Source organism: Thamnophis elegans, chromosome Z, assembly GCF_009769535.1.
Source record: "Thamnophis elegans isolate rThaEle1 chromosome Z, rThaEle1.pri, whole genome shotgun sequence".
Lineage (NCBI taxonomy): Eukaryota > Metazoa > Chordata > Lepidosauria > Squamata > Colubridae > Thamnophis > Thamnophis elegans.
The window spans coordinates 45,355,406-45,379,248 of record NC_045558.1 but is presented as its reverse complement, the minus strand read 5'-3'; the positions used below and the strand labels follow the sequence as shown (position 1 = coordinate 45,379,248).

Genomic DNA, 23,843 nt, shown 5'->3' with positions numbered 1-23,843 from the left:
GGATTATTTGGATTGAAATATTGGATTTAGTAGTGAATATATGATATTGTTGTAATAATATAATAGGGATGTTTAAAGTACCCTGTATTTGATTTACTTAAACTAGTCAATATACAATTGTGTTCATTTGCCTTACTCTGATTCCATTTGTTACCCTTTTATTCATTTTTGTTTGTTTTATGTTGCTGGTCATATGATCTAATAAATATTATACAGAGAACAGTGATTCAGACCTTTCATCTGATTCGTACTTATGAATAAAAGTTATTTATGGGATTATTTAAAATAAAAATGTAGATACTTTTACAGGGTTTGTTAGTTTGTTGGTTTGTTTTGATAATACAGATCCAAAAAATACAGATCTGCTATTTTAGCAGTGCAAGTACGTGTTAGAACTTGCAAACTTTTTCAAAGGCATTTTTCAAAGGTATCCATTCTATTTGGATACTTATATTATATTATGAATTATATAGTGGCTTTGTTTAAGTGGCTATACTGTATATTTCCAAGCCAGAGAAGATATCTAGGGCTACACATTGCAACCAGTTTTAAAATGATAATAGAGGTAGTACATTTCTTCAGGTTATGTCATGGTAATTTTTTGCTAAATTGTACAACTAAGTTACTGTCATTACCAGTTGTTCCAGGTTGAGATATGTATCTATAATTATTATTCCCACAATTTCTCTTTGTGCGGAGAAATTGTTAGCAAAATTCAGTGCATTCCTGAAAACTGAAATCAGTTGAACAGATTAAAAATAAATTGCATCAGTTTTAACAATGCACTAAGAACACATGCAAAAATAACTAATAAAATCTTGTTTCAGTTTTTATAACCGAATATATAGATCACTAGAGCCAGGAAATTCCATCATCAAAAGACTAATTAAGGTTTGCAATTTTGCAATAATTGGTGAAGTTATAGTTAATCAGAAGTAATAGGTGATCAGAAGAAAGGTAATAATTTTATTCCAAAGAAACCGATTAGTTGATAACTATGATAATGTAAGTATTATTGTTGTATGTTTAAAACATATCAGTAAAAGTTCAATTATAGCTTGATGCTATAGGAGGAACTTCTATTTTATTTATTTATTAGACTTATATACCGCTTCATAGGGCTTTCAGCCTTCTCTAAGCGGTTTACAAATTTTTTTAGCAAATTGAGTCAGCAACTTGCCCCCACAGTCCGGGTCCTCATTTCACCCACCTTGGAAGGATAAAATCTTGTGTCAGGCTGAGTCGACCTTGAGCCGGTGAGATTTGAACCGCTGAACTGCAGATCACAGTCAGCTAAAGTGGCCTGCAGTACTGCACCCTAACCACTGCGCCACCTCAGCTCTAATTTAATTTAATTTAATTTAATTGAAATTAAAGTGAATTGTGGTTGATTACATTCATAAAAGAAATTTGTTTTTCATAATAATTTACATGAGGAAAAATGTAACAACAAAATATTAACAATATCTTAAAAATATAAAATAAAATATACTCTTGAAATGTAACATTCTTAAATCTTTGCTTGGTTTTGAAAATACAGTATAATGTGGGCTAATTGCTGTGTTCTGTTTCTTATCACATAGATTCCTTGCAGAATTTACCTTAATGGTGACATATATTAAGATTTTCCTCATAACTAAATTTTAAGTAAAGATTTAAAGTAAAATTAAAGTATGATTAGGAATATGATTAGTCTTAATAATAGAGGCATTATTATAATATATAACATGGAAGACTTGGAGGTAAGGAAACATTTATAATTTTCCATCGTTCTAAACATTTCTAAAGGGAAAAAGTAGATTTATTAATTAAAAAATCCTGTCTTTTTATTTTTATAACTCAAGATTGGCTAATACTATTTTTTCCCTCCTATTTTCCCCATAATAACAACCCTATGAGGTGCGCTGGGCTGAAGGAGAGTGACTGGTCCAAAATCACCCAGCTGGCAATTATTTTCATATTTCAACAGAAGCATAGTGACTGTTATAAACACTTCCTTTAAACCCCAGCAATCTGTTTTATGATATGAATTACAACATGTAATTTTACATTCAGGCCTGAATTTATGAATTGACAGATGATTTATCTTGTTTTAATTTTAAGAATCTTTTTGACTAGTATATTTTTGCCTATAATTGCAATTTGTATTATAATGGTTATTATTATTATTATTATTATTATTATTATTATTAATAATAATAATAATAATAATAATAATAATAATCACAAATGATCCATTGGAATTTGTGCAAAAATTATAATATTAAAACAGCAACAAACTGGTGGGAACATAAGCCTGAAAAAGTCTCCGAAAATCAAATGGTCAAGATCTTGTGGGATTTTCGCATACAAACGGACAAAATACTGGCTCATAATACACCAGACATCACACTGGTTGAGAAAAATAAGGTTACAATCATAGACATCGCAATACCAGGTGATAGCATGGTGGACGAGAAGGAATATGAAAAAAATCACGAAATACCAGGACTTAAAAATTGAAATTCAACGATTATGGCACAAACCAGCAGTGGTAATTCCAGTAGTAATTGGCACACTGGGTGCTATTCCAAAAGCACTGGAATTACATTTAAAACAGTTAAAAATGGACAAAATCACCATCAGTCAAATGCAAAAAGCCGCACTGCTTGGATCTGCACGCATATTACGAAAATACGTTACGATGTCCTAGGCCCCTGGGTGGGGCCTGACTAGTAACCAATGCCAAATCCGGCTAAACAATTGGCCGCTGTGATACAATTGTCTAATAATAATAATAATAGACAGTTGGAAAGAAGGAATTAAGGTCAGGATATGAGTTTGAGTACCCACAGTTAATCATTTTGTTTTTATTACATAAGGATGCAAGTTTTAATACATTGTATTACAACGAATAATATATTGTAATAGGTAATGATTTTAATTAAGAATTTATAAATGGCATTTATTCTACTGGATAAAAATTTCATGAAACCTAGAGTTAGAGAAAATAAAATAAGACAAAGTAAGTGTAGTGTATTTTGCATTAATGCTCACATTTTCCAATAATTTAATAAAATTGGAGAAGTTGTGTTCATACATATTTCATCTTTAAAAGAATCAGTAATTCCATACATTTGCATACTAAATTATGATGAAAAGAATATTAGATTTGACTTTGTACCCCTGCCTTCAGTAGACTAATGTCAAAAATTTTACAGGTATTAGTACCATTTGGTAGAGCTAAAAACCGGTTCGGAAAAACTTCTGAAATTCTTTCCAACCTGTTTACCAGCAGTATCTTTTATTTGTTTCTTTGGTTTTATATATATTTTTAATCCCATCTTTATTGTTTTGTAACTAACACAAGACAATGAACATATATAATATTCTTCTTCCTATCTATGAGATGACTTGGCCTGAGACACGGTGGCTGGCCTAAAGTCTACCAGTCAGTTTTTATGCCTAAAGCAGCACTAAAACTCACATGCTTTTTAGTCTTCTATATATTCTACCTCTTCTGAAGAAATTGTGTGTGCATGTACAGCTGTACTTTCTTAAACGGAAGTAATCAGGCTGTGTACATATATTTTGCTTGCATTTGTGGGTAGGTGGATATGTATGGCCTTTGTGCATGTCTTTCTGCACTCACCTCAGTGCTGTGACCTGCCAGTGGCCTGCAGAGCTGGCAGTAGACTTGGACAATGAGGAAGTTGGGGAGGAACATGAGCCAATCCTGGAGTCTGGGGAAGGCTCTGATGAGTGTTCTGCATTGGAGGCACAGATGGGGCCAGGGCCATCTGACAGTTATCAGCTATCTTCAGAGTCAGAGATAAGTGTGGCAGAAAAACAGCTGGAGCCTGTTCCCGATGTGTGCTGTCAGGAAAAGGGAACAATTAAGGAACAGGGGGTGACTTGGGAGTAAAGGTACAAGTGCTGAATGGCCGCTCCCATAGGGAATAAATAGGAGCAAAAGGGAACTGGTGTTTGCAGGAGACAGTTCGTATATTAGTGTGAAAATTTGCTTCTCTGAGTTGTGCCTCACAGAGACTCCAAGTATTTAATTATATAGCATTGTGCCTGGAAGCTATCCGCCTGGCAACTATTCAAGGACTGATAAGGTCTGTTGTTGCAATTCACCATTGAAAGGCTTATTGCTGGGACTTTTCTGTATGTGAATGCTAGAAATTCACATTAGTCAAATAAAAATGGTTTTTTTCAGGACAAGGACTCTGTTTTGTGATTTTGGAAGCCTAGGTCAGAACACTCCAGGTGTGCACTGTGAACAAGAGAGTGGCTGAAACTGTTCTGCTCTAATCAGCAGTATTCCAAATAACTATCACATAGTTCTTAGTGATTTTTTTTTTCTAGATTGTTCTTCCCCAGAATAATTATTGGCTTTTCTGATCACACTAAATGTGATTTTATATTCAGAGGTCTTGTTGATTGAAAGCATTCCAGCTCTCTACAGAATTTCTTTCTAACATTCCTTTTATAAAATAAAATTTGGAAAATGAAAAAATGGTATGTTATTAATGCTATATTTACACTTAAGTACATTTAAAATTTATATAATATTCTAGGCACAGTTACCTGAAAGAAAACCCCATTAAACTTAAAACTTGAGAAAATATATGCAGGATTTTGTTATTAGACAAAAATATTTTTCTGAAAAGCTTTAATTGGTTAAATTAATACATTTAATAAAATATTTTATTTTATTATCCTAATAACAAAATCCTGCATATATTTTCTCAGATGCTTAATGAAGCCTAGAATATTGTATAAATTTTAAGTTTATCCTAAACGTATATTTAGCATAAATAATATACTTTTTATTTCATTTCCCAAATTTTATTTTAAATGAAATAAAATTTTGGGTCAAATATTAATCAAATTTGATATTTGATCTATTTTGAATCAAAAGGAATTTTGGGGGACATGTTATTTTTAATAATCAAATGACTTGATTAATAGTACATATTTGCTTAAACAAGGTTAGTTATTATTTTAATACTAACATTAAAATATTCATATTTTGCAATGTGAGGAATCTGAGTGGGAATAGGGCTTGTTAAAAAGGTTCTTTGTGTAATTGACCTTCCCAGTTCAGTTATGTGCATTCTTTGCAGTTAAATGTAAGATATGTCCATAACAAAACTCTCTTGTATTTAAAGGTTTACAAATACACCCCTTTGTTCAATTTATAAATCTCAGACAAATGAAATTAAGCTGATGTTTTATTATTTGAGTAAACAGTTAGTGGTTCAGATGTATATGCATGTCAGTCAATGTATTGTTTTAAGATGGTTTTCAGCTTCTCCTTTCTTTGTTGCACCATTCCCCAGCTCCAGCCTTGCCTCGGGCCTTGCCCCACATGTCCCCCCTCATCTGGCCTCAAACTACTGCACTCCAGGGCCAAAGCAATGCCATGGTAAGCTGAATGGCTGCTGGGAGGGCAAGGGCCCAGGAGGGACAAAGCGGTTTGGGAACGACCAAATGGTTCGTCTTATCTATAAGAAGTACCATCTGGGAAGTGCTGCAGCGGAGATCTTCCATCTACTTCCATCCCTTGCCGAACTTCAGTCACTTGTGGAGACGCTCCATGTGCTCTCCTGGTCAGCAACTACTTCTCTTGCTGGGGGAAAGAGTGTCTATTGTGCAATTTAGCAGCTGTGAGCCACTGCTTTCCTCTAAATCTCATCCTAAAAGTGCTGTGGCACAGAGAACTTGTATTCAACATGGCTGCTGCTTCTCTGTGCTGCACACTTTCTGGATGGGACTTAGAGTAAAGTGGTGGCTCACAGTTGCTAAATTGCACAAGAGACACTCTCCTTCCCAGCAAGAGCAGAGGTGGAGAAAAGTAGCCACTGCCCTGGAGAGCAGAGATGGAGCAGATCACGCCCTGCTCAGTCAACCTTTGCCACGTGGCAGAAGATCTGTGTGCGTGTACGCGTGGACACCATGCGTATGTGCATGCACATGCACTCACATTTTTGGTGAACTGATTGTTAAGTGGGCTGAATCCCACCACTGCCTTAACTAAATTCCATTTCCTTTTCATCCTGTATATTGTTGCTGATTTGTACCTACATCTGGTCATTGAGCATATTAAAAAAATGATTTGATTTGAAACCAAATAGACATGCAATGCACTGGGAGCAATACAATAACATACTTTAATCCTTTTTGAAATGCCTAAACAAAGCACATTAATATTAAACATTTTTTGTTCTTAATTTGGCTTTCTTTGAAGTATGGCTTCTACTATGAGTGGGGATACATATAACATACATACAACTAAATAAATATGTTATAATGACACATGTATTGGGAATACTAGCATAAGTTTCAGCTGATCCTATGGGATACATGGTTTTTGTCTGCAGTATGTGTATGCTCTTTGGAGGTTGATCTTTTTTTTTTTTTTTGCTTTGAGGTAGATGCAGTTCTTGTATTAAGTTGAATATAAACTGCTAAAGCTTTGGGTGCAATTTTTAGAGATCTCAAGAGTTACTTAAGATATAATAATTTCTGGCATTTCTATAACACTTTCAAGTACCACAAATATTTCATGTACAATGTATCTAATTATATCCTTGTATCAAAATGAAAAAGGAACATTGTTTCACGTATCAAAGAATGGGTATATGAATATCTGCCTATGACCAGCATTTATGATAAGCTCAGTTTCAAATTGAATAGTTGCTGATTAATACTGGCGACATTACAGTTTGTAAAATATTACTCTGTTCTTAATGTACCTAGACATATTAGCTGTACTTCAAAACATATGCATCAGCTAAATTGCAAAAAAGTAGAAATAGATATATAATACTGAAATATAAGCAGGATGCTGGAGATATTTTGATGAGAAGAATATTTAAAACATTTCATTTTTCCAATCAGGGCAGAGAATGGACAGTTGGCACAGAGGTTTAAATCTGCAAATTCAGTAATTTTTGCTGGTTTTGCAACATTTTTGTGTATTTGTAGTTGTAATCAGGAAAGAGCAAGTGGAACAAATGCTGCAAATGTATGCAAATGAGAGGGAAAGAAAGATTGTGCAAATAAAATGGTATCTAATATAAGGGAATAGATAATTTAGGCAAACAATAGCTCAAATTTAGATAATTGGAATACAGCAAAAACTAGAAATCTCAAGTTTGACTTTTTAAAAAAAAATCTTACTGGAACAAAAACACAATGTTGGAATAAAGCTAATTATGATTTTTTTAGAGATATATTTTATATAACTGTTTTAAATATACTTACACATTTTTTCTTCCATTCAATCAAGTCCAATTCTTAGGGAAGTGATTTTTTACTGTCTCCTTTCTAGGATTGAATGAAGATATCTGGCTCAAGGTCCTCCAGCTGACTTTATGCCTGAAGTGGGACTAGAAATCAGTTTCCTGATTTCTAACCCTATGCTTTAACCACTACACCAAACTGGCTCTCTATCCAATATTATTCTATGTTATTTATTTGTACACATTGTTTATAGAATTTGATCTACAGATCATATTATAAGGTCCCACTTGTCCAAATATTGGTGAACCTAACATTTATGTTGTAGTACACTGCAGCAATTGTAAATATGAATCCGTTGCCAAGTGCTACAATTGTGATCATGTGACTGCAGAGCTAGTAATAGGGTCATAACTTCGAGGACAGGTTGTAAATTACTTTTCTCAGGCCATTGTAAATTTTAACCATTGATAAACAGTGGTCATAACTTGAGGACTATTTATGTTATCACATTTGCTTAATTCCTGATGAGTTTTTACATGCCCATCTGTGGCAGACAAGACCTTTCCTGTCAGTTTATACAGATTGACAGCACATTTAAATGGTCCTTTTAAATAGACACATTTTTCATTAGTTGGGATAAACTATTTGTTTTATTTAGATATCTATTAAATATGCTTCCTGTGTCCCCATTATATGTACAAAAATACATTCAGAATATCAGCTTTTTTTCTTATTGCCTACATCTTGGATTCTTCATTTGTAGAAGGAGTAAAGGAACTATATGGTATTGCAGTTATTTTGATCAAGCCAAAAATTATCCTCTTTCAAGAGGAATGGTGATTTACCTAACGAAAAGTAGCACTGGGCCAATTCTTGGGAGACTCATAGTTATATTGCTAAAGCCAGATACTCAGCCATCAATGCATTTAATTGAAGCAGCTCCTTGTTTGAAGAAGCTATAACAGAACTGCTTGAACAACAATAACAACAATGTTGTTAAAATTTCCTCCAGAAATGGAGCTACAATGTGATAGTACTGTAGTGACTATTTCAAACACATTCTAATAATCCTTATACGTATACTGGAAAGGTCACTATTATGTTTTGGAATTCTCCATTTATAAAAACAAACTTTAACTGGATGGCCATAGAAAAATATTGTTTATGGAAATACTCAGCAATGAAGAAAGTCAATATGGAGAGTCTTTCTTGGAATGTAGGTTTTTTTCTCTGAAAAAAATGTATGCTCTATGAGACACATATGATTTGCATATAGTTCTGTTCATATCTACTCAAAAGTATATTATATTGAGTTCAGTGCAACTTTTAATTTAGTGTATGTAGTTGAAATGGGACATATGTGCCATCTTTATATTACTGAATTCCAACTATCAGAATATCTGACTGATTGTTGTTAGTTGGCTTTGATGGCAGTTATAGCCTAGAAACATTTGGATGGGAAGAAATCCATAATATAAGAGGATTTGATCCTGAAGGTTCAGGGTTATATATCTAATATAGCTCAAAATTATCTGTTAGGCCTGAGCAGGTAATTTGATGAGATACTTTGGACATGTAGAGACATGCAGAATATTTTCCAAAGTCTGCATGATGGACTTTCTGATATTTGGGCTTTAGAGGAGGGTGAAGAACTGTTAATGCCAGAGATCCAGAGGGCTGCTTTGAATGTATTGCACATCCTAGTTGTATAGAGGAAAAGTTTACAGTTAAATATTAAAACAGAAATGTTTATTATTCTTTTTAGCTAGCATGTATTCTTTCATTATAAAGAAGTCTGTAGTAATGGAGATTGTTTTAAGCTCTGTAATATTTAAAAGGGTTAATATGAGAGATAAAGAGAGAAAAAATCAAGGCAAACGTTTTTATTTCTGGATATGAGGAAGGTGGTTCTGATTAAATTACAAGTTTATTGGAATGAGATATAAGACAGTACATCTTTTCTTGCCCTCAGCTTTAATGCCTTTAATCAAATAATGATCTTCTGGAAATAGTTAATTGTAAGCATTTGGAAAGATCAATACCACTTTGCCACCAAAAAATGGCCCCAATGATGTGAAATTTGATGTATTTAAAGTATCCTTTTAACCTAGTAAATAATTTAAAATGCTTTCAGTAATCTTTTGCCACCATTATGTATCTCATTGTTCAAAGTATGACTCTCAAAGTATGACCAATCCTTTGATCTTGGAGATTGGAGTCCAAAGCAAGTTCAATGAGTTTGCTTTTCTTATATACTTATGCAACCTCTAGAAGGTTTATTAGAGAGGAAAGTGTGTGTATGGGGGGGGGGGGTATATGTGTGTATGTATAAATGATAGGTATGTATGTATGTATGTATGTATGTATGTATGCATGCAGGCAGGCAGGCAGGCAGGCAGGCAGGCAGGCAGGCAGGCAGGCAGGCAGGCAGGCAGGCAGGCAGATAGATAGATAGATAGATAGATAGATAGATAGATAGATAGATAGATAGATAGATAGATAGACAGACAGACAGATAGACAGATAGACAGATAGATAGATATTAGATAGACAGACAGATGTATTTTAACAATTTTTAACCTGTATTTTTCCTTTTGGTATAAAGGTGAAAAATTAGGTGACTAATTCTTTTGGAAGTCCATTTTATCCAGTTTGTAGAACACTGGTATGAAATTATGTTTTGAGTGTCATCAGTTTTCTAAATGGGAAAAATTACCCTCTATTAGCATGTTTGTGGGCAGATTAAAAACAGTCTTCATTAGCATAAGGAACACTTACTGATTCTTTATGAAACTAGAAAATTATTTGCTGAATGATAAATTGCCAGCTTTACAGTTAGTTGTTGTTGACAATGAGCTCATTCAAAATGCGTATTGCAGTTTAGCCTACAAGACTGAATTCCTTTTTACTCAGAACTACTGCTTAATGGATTATGTACTTAAACCCTGTTCATACTACATATGAAATGTAATTCATGCTTTTCATGAAAATATTTGTATCAAATATCATGCATATTTAGAGTGATTTATTTTAATACTCTGTGTTTTTGTGATACGTTACACTACAGAGATACAACAAAATGCATTTGCATATAATTTTAGAAAAGAAAAAAACCTCCTATAATACTAATATTAGGAAGCATGAGTTAGTCTTTTGAATTTAACGGAGAAATCTTATTACATCATTTGAAAAAATTAAAATAGGACTGAGTACCCAATCAAAAGCGCAATACTATGTTTGATGTCCTTTGTTGCTAAACAGTTTAAGCATATGTAATGAAAATATTTGCAGTCTAAAGTATTAAGGATTAATTTTACTAGAAGGTGCATAGGGATAGTGATATCCCATTGCAGCCATGATTAGCTTGAAGATCTAGCTCCCTGTCTTGTCTGTCCAAATATATTTATCCCTGGTTTCAGTGGATTAGGGGTTATATTCTATGAAGAATTCTATTACAATAAAAATTAAAAACAAAAGCTTTATTCAAATTTATTTGAACAGCATTATTTATTCTTACTAATTTATAAATCACATTTTGAAAGGGTTCTTTTGAATGGTAAGCAGTAAAATAATTTACCAAAAAAATTTGAAATCAAATTTATGGCTGTTACAATAACAAAATATGAAAGGTTACAAATAACACTAATATTTTATTTTTCAATTTTTTTGAACATCCGATATAATTTTCACTGAATTGTTTGGCAATTGATTTTCTGTTTTAAAATTTTATGTTTCTTTAATAACATTCTTAAGGAGGAGGGGATTTACCATAGTTGCCTCCCTTTCATTTTTTGCTAACTATGGGAAGACTTACATATGTCACTCAGCTACTATAAAAGTGCATAGCAGTTTTTCCTTTGTAGCAGATGGATTTTGAACTTGACTTCTCAATAAATGTAGGTTTACAATACATAACTTTACAGGATTTGTGTTGTATATAACAGGTTTGAACACATTATCTCAGAATTCATCTGCATGGCATTTTCAGCTTATCCCAGGCCCCATGCCAGTATCTTAAGTAATAGGGAGAGAGTGTAGTGATTGATAGCAGCTAAAGGCGTGATTTTGAATAGAAACAAAGGCTTTAGAACAGAAGGTGTCAAATTAAACTTTGTCAGTTTGAAAAGTAGTAACATCCTGAAAGTTCATCTACATATTTACATGTGACTAATGTTTATATTTTGCTTTGCTTTGCTCCTTCTTTATATGCAGTGCAATGCTGCCTGGCAGAGTTGCTGCACAGCAGTGAAGGGTGTTCCTACTGTTGTTTTAGGATGTATTTTTTCCAAGTACATTCAAGTCCTAAGGGCAGTCTTCCATATGTGTTTTTATATACCAATATAGTAGGATTTTTAATGAATACGTAATTTTTATGGAGAAAATCCCCCCACGTATATTTCAGCCATCATTTTGGATTAAACTAGCCATTCTAAATAGTAATGCATTCACTCCTAGCATAATTCCACTTGTGTAGGCCATATCTTTCAGTTTTGATTTTACCCAAATGAACATGCTCCCAATGAGAGGTATCTGAAGCATGATGCATTTTTCATGTTACGAATATTACAAGTTACGTATATACATTTTCACTTGTATTGTTTGTTAAATTTGAATCCTATTATAAATAAAATAAAAATTAAATATGCAAATTACAGCTTGATAAGAATTTTTTTATATAAAAGCATCTCTCACTAGCAGCAAGGATAAGGATGGGATTGGTTTGTCAGAAATAATAAAATAAATGTGCTAAATAATTGTGGAGTTAGCATATTTGGGAAAATGTTACAAATACCTTGTTTTAGATTTAAGATGCAAAAATTCTATATGCTTCATTAAAAATATCACTTCTAAAAGTTTAAATATTATTTTAAAATATGAGGAAGTTAGGGATAATTTACTTTTTACAATGAAAAAAAGATTCTGCATTTTAAGTTTGGCTTTATATTTTGACAAAAAGCATTAGATTTTAATCTTTTAAAATTACTAGACCATCTTAGAAAAGCTAATCAGACTGTATTTAAACGTGCAATTTATCACACTATTTGAGGCGGTAAGGAATTGAAAGTATTATTTCAGGGCAAAGGTTAATAGCCAAATACTGGAAATGTTTTATCAGACATAGGTAATTAATAAGGATATGTTGACACTTGGAACATAGAAGTGACAAAAAGAACAAAATACTTTCTAAATGGATAGATTTTGTTGTGGGTTCCTTTTTCTGGATTCACTTTTTGACTCATGCAAACTGTGTTAAGAAATTAGGTTTGATAATTGCAAAGAATATACCAAAAGGGGTTTTTATAGATAGATATATTCCACCTATTTATTTGATCAAATGTCTCTTTGCTTTAAGATTTTATTCCACTAAAGTTGAAGATGAGGCAGAATCACTTGTTATTTTTTTTATTACCAGTTAAGTAATTCTGCCCTTCATGTATATATTTTTCACAGGATAATATAACTGTGCTGGATATTTTTCATCCAAGATTAACAGGAATCAATCCAAAAGAAAAACAAAAGCACACTGTTCTACTATTCCATGGAATATTTCTACGAGGCAGTCTGCCACTAAAACTAAGATATTTATTTAATTTTGAAAAACTACATTCCATATTTATGATATTAGCAGTTCCTAGGGTCTTTTCAGTGGTTGCTCATACAATTTATCACTGTGTTTTATCTATAATTTACAAACATCCTAAAATGTTTTATACTATTAATAAAAAACTATACTATCAAAATTTTCATTAATTTTGTTAATGGTTGTTAGAGTTTAATATGTGGATTAAACAGGATTTGTTCCTGTGTTTTAATTTTTTATTACATTATAAACTGTCTTAAAGGCTTGGTCTTCATAAGTAGTATTTAAAAATAGAAAGTTAATATTAACAATATTTTTAAACTATTCTACAGTTAAAGCATTCTAGCATTTAAACCTAAATTGCCATGGACAATTATGTATCATTTTTGTCTTTGTCTTGAGGCATTTATACTGATAAAGCTAAACATTGGTGTTCTTTGTCATGTTTGCTCAGTTTAAATATTAAAAAAAATAATGCTATTGATATAATTTAAGATGGCATGTAGGCAATTGCTAAACCGTTAAGGAAAAAAAATCTGTGCATCTATTTTAGAAGCAAATTAGCATTTGCTAGAGTTCTCTTGGGACAATCTTTTGGCATACTTTCAAGCTTGCTTTCTACAAGAACATATCTGGGTTAAAGCAGGTGCTTTTATACATAGTTTGCATGGATATATGCAGTGTGGTTCAAAAATATGATCTTGTTCATATAATCCTTAAAATCATAAGTTTAATTTTAAAAACCAGAATTCTGAATTGGCTAGGACAATATCAACAAGTTTTGATTTGTCTGCAAAGTCCCTCTGAGCACTTAAGAAGAAAAAGGATACTTTACTCAGTAATATTTCTTCAAATAGGTTCTGTATTATATGATTAATGTGAACTAGGTCTCTATTCAGATTAGGTATAGGATACATTATCTAATTCTGAATTAAAGAATACCATGATTTTTTTAAAAAGTAATATGGGTATGGCTTTTTTCCCTATCATACAGATATAGAATTATACTAGATAAAAATCAGCATTAGAGATACTATAGTAGACCAAACTCAAACAGCATGTTCTTTTTTCTTGTATATTTGAAATGATGATGTGCTGCAGTTGCTTTCTCTTAACAACAATTCAAAGTTATTCTTAATCTAAATATTTGTATACAAGATTGGTAAAACTTCATGATGCTAGCTTTATAATCTGAGATTTTGCCTATAAACTGTCTATAAGATTCTCAAGAAGAAAAGGTGAGGTTGGGCAAAGATGTCCATTTTGTTCTTAGTTTATTCACTTTGCTTCCAAGGAAAGTGCCTTTTGGCACCTAAATTTTTGGTAAAGTTATCTAATGTTTTGCTGATCATTGTTTTAAGGGCTGGCTCTGCGAACTCTTGCGTTGGAAAGAAGATCCTTCACCTGAGAATAGAACTCTGTGGGAAAACCTGTCAATGATCCGAAGGTTCCTCAGTCTTCCTCAGCCTGAACGAGATGCCATTTATGAACAAGAAAGCAATGCAGTTCATCACCATGGCGACAGACCTTCTCATATTATTCATGTTCCAGCAGAGCAAATGCAGGTTAGTTTACCTTGACCAATTCAGGTTAGGAATAAGAAAAAACAGAACAATTTATTCTTAAGAGAAAACCATTCTCTCTCTTCTTGTTTTGTTAAATATAAATGTTTTAGTATGAATTAAAACACTCATGCTCAGTAGAATATGTGACTTTTTTTCTCAATGCAAAGGCATTTGTAAAAATTATTTTTAAAAGCCTTCTATTGGCAGGTCTTCTGTATTGGTTTCCAAAGTTCTTTTTAAACTTAAAACATAATGGGCACATGTAAAAGATGCTTAAAAGTGAGCTCACTAATAGAATAATGTGAAACATTTTTCTTTTACAGCACTTTTTATACCAGCAATTGGGTGGATTGCTAAAAGTGATAACCTTTTTTTAATGGTGCAAGTCTCTCATAGGTAGCCATAATTCATAAATGCATAATGCTTAGTTATTTTAGGTGTCATAGCTTTAAAATAAGTTTAAAGATTCATTTAAGCACAAAGAATAGGAATATATTTGGCCCAGTTTTCTCATCCTACTTACCCTCAGTTTGAAAGTTAGGATGAGTCAATGTTTGTTTGTTTTTCCTTTAGAGCCCCTCTCCCACCACCCTTGGGAAAGGAGAGCATAGAGGCGCTTTCTTACCTGGCCTGCTGACCACTGGACCTTGGCTGGGTGCTGCTCCTCAGGTGAGCTGGCACAAGATTAATGTGTAGGAGAGATATGGAGAGGTTTCAGAACTTGATCCAGCTGTTTCCTTCCATTTATAAACAAATCAGAGTAAATTGCCTTTTTTAAGGAATGGATGAGGCTTAATTTTATTGTACCCCAGCCTGACAATGTATTTAAAGGGCAAGTTTTAAATATAAATTATGAATAAATTGTGTCTTTTTAAAGTCCAATGTTTAATATGTGGGATTGGACTTTTTTCCCTCTCCTTTTCTACAAGTAATGGATTAGTCACGAAGATTTTCAGTCATTTATTGTATTATAAAAGCTATTTATAAAGCTTACCAGAGAGTTTTTTAGAAGTTAGCATAGCTGATATAAAAAAATAAAACAAATGAATCAATTGGATAGTGATTGATCAAAATTGTAAAAGTGAAGTAGCTTACAATGAGTGATTCAGCCAAAGATAGTAAACAAATAATTTTATTACCAAAAGTTACTGCAAATGCCTGGAAATTACACATTTCAATACACTTACCACATGTAGAAATAAAAGTTAATAATTATCAAGCAATATATTTCCAAGATTTGTCCAATCTGATAATAAAATTTTGTTGACTTTTGTAGAGACTAATATATGCAATCTTTAAACATATTGTTTAAAATGTTTAAAAATGAATCCTTATTAAAATTTGTAGCTACGAGTTCTGGTAATCATGGATGGGCACATTATTTATTTAATTGTGTATTTTTTATATCCCACTTCATATTTGATGCTTTCAATTTAGTAATATAAATTAAAACATAAAAATCAATTAAAGTTATAACTAATCCAACTCAAGAGGCATCATAAAGAAATCCAGTATTGACTCTCTTCAAGTACTAGCCTATAAGCTAAGACAGCTGTTCATATACACAAGACTCTGCCCTCATAATTTACCGAACTAGTAACTATTCCCCGCAGATTTTATGTTTTATACATATAGAAATATATGTTAATATAGAATTTTTCATCCAAATTTGGAACATTTGGCACTTTAGTTTTTATGAGCCCCGAACAGTATAACCAATAGTGAGCAATAATGCAACATGGAACTCATAAGCATTAGACCAGCCACACATGTTAAGAGTTATGTTATATGTCCAAAGTCAAGAATTTTTTAATTTGATGCTAAATGTAGAAGTGTTCTAGAATAATTAATTTCACATGAGAATTTTATATTTTATATTTTATTATATTTATGTCCCAGATTTTATCACGGTTTCTCAAAATAGCTTCTTATGTAGTATAATGTTGTTTTACACACACATAACCATGCACACACATGCAGGGAGAGAGACTTTTTTCCTTACAACCCTATGAGATATGTCAAAATTATTAATTGAATAGGATTCTAGCTGGCACTATCAACCCCTTCAGACAGACACACTCTTACAATTGTAAATAATAATAAGTGGCATGTGCAACTGTTCTTTTGTTTTTTTTTTAAAAAAAACCTTCATTTATTAAAATGTCCTTTTATTCTGTTCCCAATTACAGAATATTTCTGATGTTATTGATGATATTCTCATCATTAATTGTTATTCAATATAAGACTAGTAGTAAACAAAATATTTTTCTTCTTGGTATAAGTGGTATGTACTGCTTATTATAGAAATTTGACTAGCTAAAGGTACAAGACCAATTTGTCAATTGAAGTGTAAAATAAAACCAAGTATGTTCTGTTGATAGTAATTTATCTAACACACAAGGTGGAAATGAAGTTCTATTACTTTTGAAAACTATGTACTGCAATTGTGAGATGTGCTAAACATCAAATTAAACAATTAGCTTACAGATACTAATTTCGGTTCTTAGTAATAATTTGAATAATGATAGTTTCCATACAAGCAAAAGGACAATGAAGCTGCCCAGTGACCATGCTCTGACACTTGGCAGCTTCCTTCATTGTCAATGTTTATACATTCAAAGTGAAGATCTCTAGAAGAAAATGTATTGCTAGTAAATTTTGCATAGTCTAATCTGTCTATTTAAACCATTTTAAAATATAGCCATTTTAATTAGTTATTCCTCTTTCATATAATAAAATTGGTTTATTTTTCAAATACATACAATTAATAAATTATTGCATATGTATTCTGATCATAGAATTTGGTTGATTTCCCAACTTGTGGATTCAAAACAAACAACAGCCCTAGAAATTTGATGTAGAACAATTTGGAAGCTGCTTAATTTGTAAATGTAAAACAGATTCTGAAATTAGAGATTTTGTGTTTCTTGTTCATTACCTTCTTGTCTCTGTTCAATCCTGTCCAATTGTCATTGCCTGAAGAAGTCCCTACAGTTTTCTTGATTTTTTTCAAAAGTGGTTGGCCATTGCTTCCTTTTGAAGACTAAGCAAAAGTAACTGGCCCAAGGACATTAAAGCAGGACTAGAACTCATAGTCTCCCAATTTCTAACCTGACACTTTAACTACTACCGTAAACTGGATCTTTTATCAACTTAAATATATAGGGTTTTTTAATTATTTTCTATTTTTTTGATACAGTTGGTTGAAATATATAGATGCAGACTTGAAGTTTGCAACAATTCAAAAAATGAATGCAGAATTTGGTTTATACTGTATACTAAAATATTTATTTGAATTATATTTTATTTATTTAATGTATATGCCTCCAAACTCATTAGCCCAAGTGACTCTTGGCAGTTACAATAAAATGGAAGCACAGGTATAAAAACATTAAAATCAAGATTAGAAAATCACTCAGTATAGCATGTCCCTATCGGTTTTAAGGCCAGAAGACTGGAGGCAGATCTCGCCTCAGGAGGCAAAATGTTTCAGAAGCTGGGAGCCAGGGCAGAGAAGGCTCTTCTCCTTGACTCCATCAATTGAAATGCCTTGGCTGATGAGATCTGAAGAAGGCCCTTTCGGCCAGTGCAAGTAAGGCAAATCAGTTCCACTGAGCAAGACAATGTCTCAGATAACCTGGTCTGATGCCATTAAGAGCTTTAAATGTAATAATCAAGCCTTGGCCCCAGAAGCAAGCTGCCAATTATGCAGCTTTCATAAAGTGGTGTTACATGTGCCACCCTATGAGGTTCCAGAACTACCTGTGCCGTTGCATTCTGTACTAGCTATAGTTTCCAAATATTTTTCAAAGGTGGCCTAATGTAAACCACATTGTGATAATTTAACTAAGAGTTGATTAGGGAATGAGTGACTGAGTGCAGAGCCTCATGATCCACAAAAAGATGCAACTGGTGCACAACACAAAGGCTCTCCTAGCCATAACTGCCACTTGTTCTTTGAGCTGGAGTTATGAGTTTATAAAAAACCCAGATTGCACATGGGCTATACAAATACAAAGAAATACCTGTAACATTATTTTTAGAATCATAATGGTAGAATAGAACTTTAAGTGAGAAAGTCCTAATCGCTTCCTTAGATGCCCTTTAGATACCTAGAAAGTGATATACTATGCCCTCAATTATTTCTAAGAACTACACATAACCAGTTCTCTCCTCATAAAAGACTAATCACTAATTGACTTGGCTTGTCAGAAAATTGCAAAGCAAAATCACATGTCCCTGGGATAAATATGAGTCAGTTGCCAAGCATCTGAATTTTGATCACCTGACCATGTCCTAAGTGTGAAAAACAGTCATAAGTCACTATTTTCAGTGCTATTGTAACTTCAAACAATCACTAAATGAGTAGTTGTAAGTCATGGACTACCTATATTGGGATTTATTTATTTATTTTATGTGAAAACTCTTCTGCTGAAAAAAATCTAAAATAGCATTTGCTTCTTAGCAGTTATTTTATATCACTGACTCATATTTAGCTTGGGATCAGAATTAAAATTCCAGAATTCTTTTCACAATTGCAATTAACTGAGCCAAGTATCTCCTCCACACCTCTATGTTTAACATTTGTTTCTTAACTGAAAAACTTTGCATTTGCCTTAATTCTGCATTTTCAACTTATTTCTCTGACATATAAAGATCATTTTGAATTTTGCTTCTCTAGTCTAATATTTTTGGTACATTTGAGCATTTATTTTTACCTTTTCTATAAACAAAAAATTCTGAAGAATACCAATCCAACACTTTGATAGGAGATCGTTGATGAGCACTCTCTCAATATAGTTTTCAAGATGACTATCACATATAATTCAGTCCACATCACATATAATTCAGTCCTAGGTTATCAATCAAATATTTTATGACAGTTTAAATCAAACATTTAATATCAAACATTTAATATCAAACATTTAATAAACATTTCATTAAGTTAATACACCATGTAGCATTCTGTTAATATCCAATAATATGAAATAAAATTAATCTGGAATTTTTTTCTTGACAAATGCTGATTTTTAGTAATAACTGCATTCCCCCCCCCCAAAGCATTAAAAGATCAGTTATGATATGATAACAGAACATTCCCTAATAAAGATGTCAAACCAAGTGCTCTGTAGTTCCTCAGATTCAGAATTACAGAATAACAGAGTTGAAAGGAACTTGGAGGTCTTCTATTCCAATCCTCTGCTATACCATTCTGGACAAATGGCTGTTCAATCACTTCTTAATGTGGACAAATGGCTGTTCAATCTCCAGTGATAGAGCACTCACAACTTTTAGAAGCAAGCCATTCCATTAATCATTCTCAGGAAATTTGTCTTTAGTTTCATATTGAATCTGTTTGTTAAGCTTCCATCTGTTACTTTTTGTCTTGCCTCAGATATATTGGGGAATAGGTTGCCCCCTTCCACTTCTCTGTGATAGCCCCTCAAATATTGGAAGAGAGCTATCATGTCACCCCTAGTCCTTTTCTTCGTTAGACTACACATTCTTAGTTTCTGCAACCATTCATTGTATAGTTTAGCTTCCAGTCCCTAATCCCTTTGTTGCTCTTCTCTGCACTCTTCCTTTCAATAACCTTTGTGTATGATACTAACCAAAACTGGATGCAATATTCCAAGTATGGTCTTACCCATTGTGGTATAAAATAGTTCTAACACTTCATGTGATCTTGATAGAATCCCTTTGTTGATACAACCTAGGACTAAATTGGCTTTTATGGTAACTGCAACATGTTGCTGGTTCATACTTAAGAGTTGCCCACTAGGACTGCTAGATCCTTCTCACTGTTAGGGCTGAGCCAGGCACCACCTATTCTGTATCTGTGCATTTGGTTTTTCTGCCAAAAGTAAGTGTAAAGTGTAAGTGTAAAACCTTACTTTTCTTACCACTGAATTGCATTTGTGGAATAAGGCCTTTTTGTTGATAGGACATTTTGTTGGATAAGAATTCCTGCATTTCTTTTTTAAAAATAATGTGACCCCACTCACTCATCTGGAATTCCTGGCTAGAATCAGATGAATTTGCAAGCAATACTTCTCCTTCAATGGAAAATATGTAGGCAGTCCTCAATTTAGGATTATTCATTTAATGATGGTTCAAAGTTATAGAGATGCTGAAAAAAGACTTACAATGAGTCCTCAAAACATAGGATAATGATTTAACCTGGCAACCAGTTTTCATTTATAATAATTGCAGCATCTTGTGAGTGAGTGATCCCTATTTTCAAACTTTTCGGCTAACTTTCAACAAGTAAAGTCAATGAGGGAAGCCAGATTTATTTAATTGTATGAATGACCATGTAATTCTCTTATTGACAATATGATTTGCTTAATTACTGCAGTCATTCACTTAACAACCACAATAAAATGGTCATAAAGTTGGGTCCAGTCACTTGATGACCCACATTACTAATCTACTACAAACATACTGCAATATATAATAGGTAATAATCGTAATTAAAAAATCAGGCACGATCTCCAGAATTACATACTTTTCTCAAACTCTCTTCCCTTTTTAAACCCAAATCTTCCCTGATTCATGTCTAGTGTGACAAAATATTTTATGTGGGCATGTTAGATGAGGGTCAGTACAAATGGTGAAATGTCTCAGTACTTCTCTGTACTGTACATGCAAACACTTTGATCTTTGATCAACTGGAATGAAGGTGCTGTTTTTTTATTATTCAAATATTTAAAGTACCCTGAACTTTTTATGCCAAAGTAAGTAGCATACATGGATATTTTGATTATAATACAGTGGTCAATGTATGAAATATTGATTGAAAAGGACTGATAATGTTTAATTTACCATCATAAGCATTAACATTTTTATCCATTTGCTATCTGTATGTAGTCTTTATTTCTAAAGACTAATGTTTTATTAATATTAACATAGTATTAATATACTAATTAGCATAGTATTAATACTACTCTAATAGTAATGCATGGTATTAATGCTATTAATTAATAGTATTGATATTACTATTAATATTAGTAATTGGTATTACTAATTAATAATATTAGATTATAGACTATATAAGTGAGGAAAGGCAAATTTGTGCAAGAAAAAGAAAGATGATGACAGATAAAATCAGAGGGCTAAGCATGCCCAGCAGCATTATTTTTCAAGTCAAACAGTATTATGATTGTTTCTAAATAAAATAGGTGAAAACAAATCTTTTTATTATTTTTTAACAAGTGTCTTTCTCAATTTGTGTCTTTAACTTTTTCTTTCTCTATCAGCAGCAGCAGTCCCAGCAACAGCCACCCCAGCAGCAGCCTCAGCAGCAGCAGCAGCAGCCCCCACCCCCAGGTCCTAGATTACCCCCAAGACAGCCAACAGTAGCATCACCAGCTGAATCTGAGGATGAAAATCGTCAAAAGAATCGTCCACGAACAAAAATTTCTGTAGAAGCTCTGGGCATTCTTCAGAGTTTTATTCAAGATGTAGGCCTGTATCCAGATGAAGAAGCCATCCAAACTCTGTCAGCCCAGCTCGACCTACCAAAATACACCATTATCAAATTCTTTCAGAACCAGCGATACTACGTCAAACACCATGGAAAGCTGAAAGATAACTCAGGCTTAGAAGTAGATGTGGCAGAATATAAAGAAGATGAGTTACTTAAGGATTTGGAAGAGGGTGTCCAAGACAAAAGTACGAACACACTTTTTTCAGTTAAATTAGAAGATGAGTTATCAGTAGAAGGGAACACTGACTGTAACACTGTATTGAAAGACTAATAAAAATAGTATTTATTCAACAGCATCATTGCTTACTAATAAAAAGAAAAATCCATCCTGTATACTGTCATCAACCTCTTTATTCATTGTTTGGCCTATAAATCTTCCAAAACTTGCACAAAAGTCGAAAAAAATTAAGGATAATACAGACTGCACTAGATATTTTACAAACTGCTTCAGCGATAGACATGAAGCATTGAAGATTGTTTCATATTAATTTGTGTTCACTGGGTACATCAACATGTATCCAATAAGCATGATATCTGTGGGTTGTTTTTCTTCTTATTGTTGTTATTATTATTCTAGAGCTTTCAGACAAGCATTACTTTGTGACTTATTGTTTTTATTTTTTCCCAGTTATTGTTAACACTCCACACTTGATCTATGAAAGCTTAACATTTATTTAAGTAAAAGATAAAAGAAGAGTTAGTTACTCTTGCTCTATTGTATGTTACAAAAGAACTATAGACTGTGAGATGCAGTTTAAAGTTCACATATGCCAACAAATGCCTTGTATTATATGGCACTGCCGTAACTCAGATTTTTTTTCAAAAGTAAGAAATCACTGTATCTTTTTCATTTTCATTTGTTATACGAATTTTTGGAAACAAAATGTGAATCATGTTTTTCCCATTATTTATTTGTAGATCTTTAAATATCATGTTGTAATTAATTTTAGAAGTTTCCGTTAAATGTAATATTGCTTCTATTGTTACCATATTGGGGTTTTTTTTCTATTTATAAGTGTATTTTGATGGGCAGTAAAACAAAGTGTCTTAAAAGTTTTAAATAGAAAAAATGTGCTTTACACAGTTGCCTATAAAAAGTGCTCTATGTTATCCAAGCAATTCATACTATAAGCTTCACTCTTATTGTTGTATGCAATTTTTACTATCATGCAAATAAGCTTAGGTAAATCAAACTAATAGATCACCTTAGAAACTTATGCAATTAATGTGAAAATAATTGATGTTTGCAATGTGTCTTCCTTTGGTTTACAATCAATTTTAAAGCTACAGCTGTATAAATTTTCTGTATAAAGGTGTATTTCTTTTTTATGAGTTTATTGCTATGAAAACACCAGTTATTTTGTTACAGCTGGCTGTTTTTATAAGTGTATCACAATTTTCTTTATGCAGAAATGTTCTGACTAGGAGTGGTTATTGACTGTAACTACACAATTAAAATTGTTTGTATGGTATGATATGATAGGGTTTGTGTGCATTTGTGTATATTACAGAAACAACACAAAAAAGCGTGTTTATTAATTATCTTGAAAGATCATTTTCAATCACCTTAGCAACAATTTATATTCTGGATTTTAAATTATCCCAAACTATGAAACTGAAAAGATGCTGTTCAGAAACTTTTACTGTAAAAATCATAACCTGTCTCGACTTGATTTTAAAGGTTGCCTGGCGGACAAAGATAGCAGGATATTATTGAGTCAAAAGGCTATCAGGCAAAAACATATTTACAGTTCCTGGCAGTAATGCACTTTTAATGAATGCAGCTGGTTTTGTTTTACAATATTTGAATTTATGATAACACTGTTTCTTACACTAACATATACACATTTTAAGATAACCATTACGAGACACAAACAAAACAGGAAGGCTATATAGTCTTTTGCTAGGTAAGGTTTTATTTAATAACATTAATAATGGTTGATAAAAAAAATTATAGGATATTGATTTCACGTGG

The 23,843-nt window shown here is 32.5% G+C and overlaps 1 protein-coding gene across 3 annotated transcripts in view; it reads left to right on the top strand.

Moving 5' to 3' along the window:
* The window catches only part of SATB1 (SATB homeobox 1), an 89,904-nt gene extending 66,559 nt beyond the window's left edge, over positions 1-23,345 (top strand). The window contains exons 11-13 of one of the 3 annotated variants that reach the window (XM_032237087.1): positions 14,176-14,379; positions 14,953-15,048; positions 21,642-23,345. In XM_032237087.1, coding sequence (XP_032092978.1) covers positions 14,176-14,379; positions 14,953-15,048; positions 21,642-22,139 — 798 coding nt within the window. In that variant the 3' untranslated portion in view covers positions 22,140-23,345. Of the gene's footprint in view, positions 1-14,175; positions 14,380-14,952; positions 15,049-21,638 lie in introns of all 3 variants that reach the window. The other 2 variants (XM_032237086.1, XM_032237088.1) reach the window with 2 other exon arrangements.
* Positions 23,346-23,843: the final 498 nt, after the last annotated feature.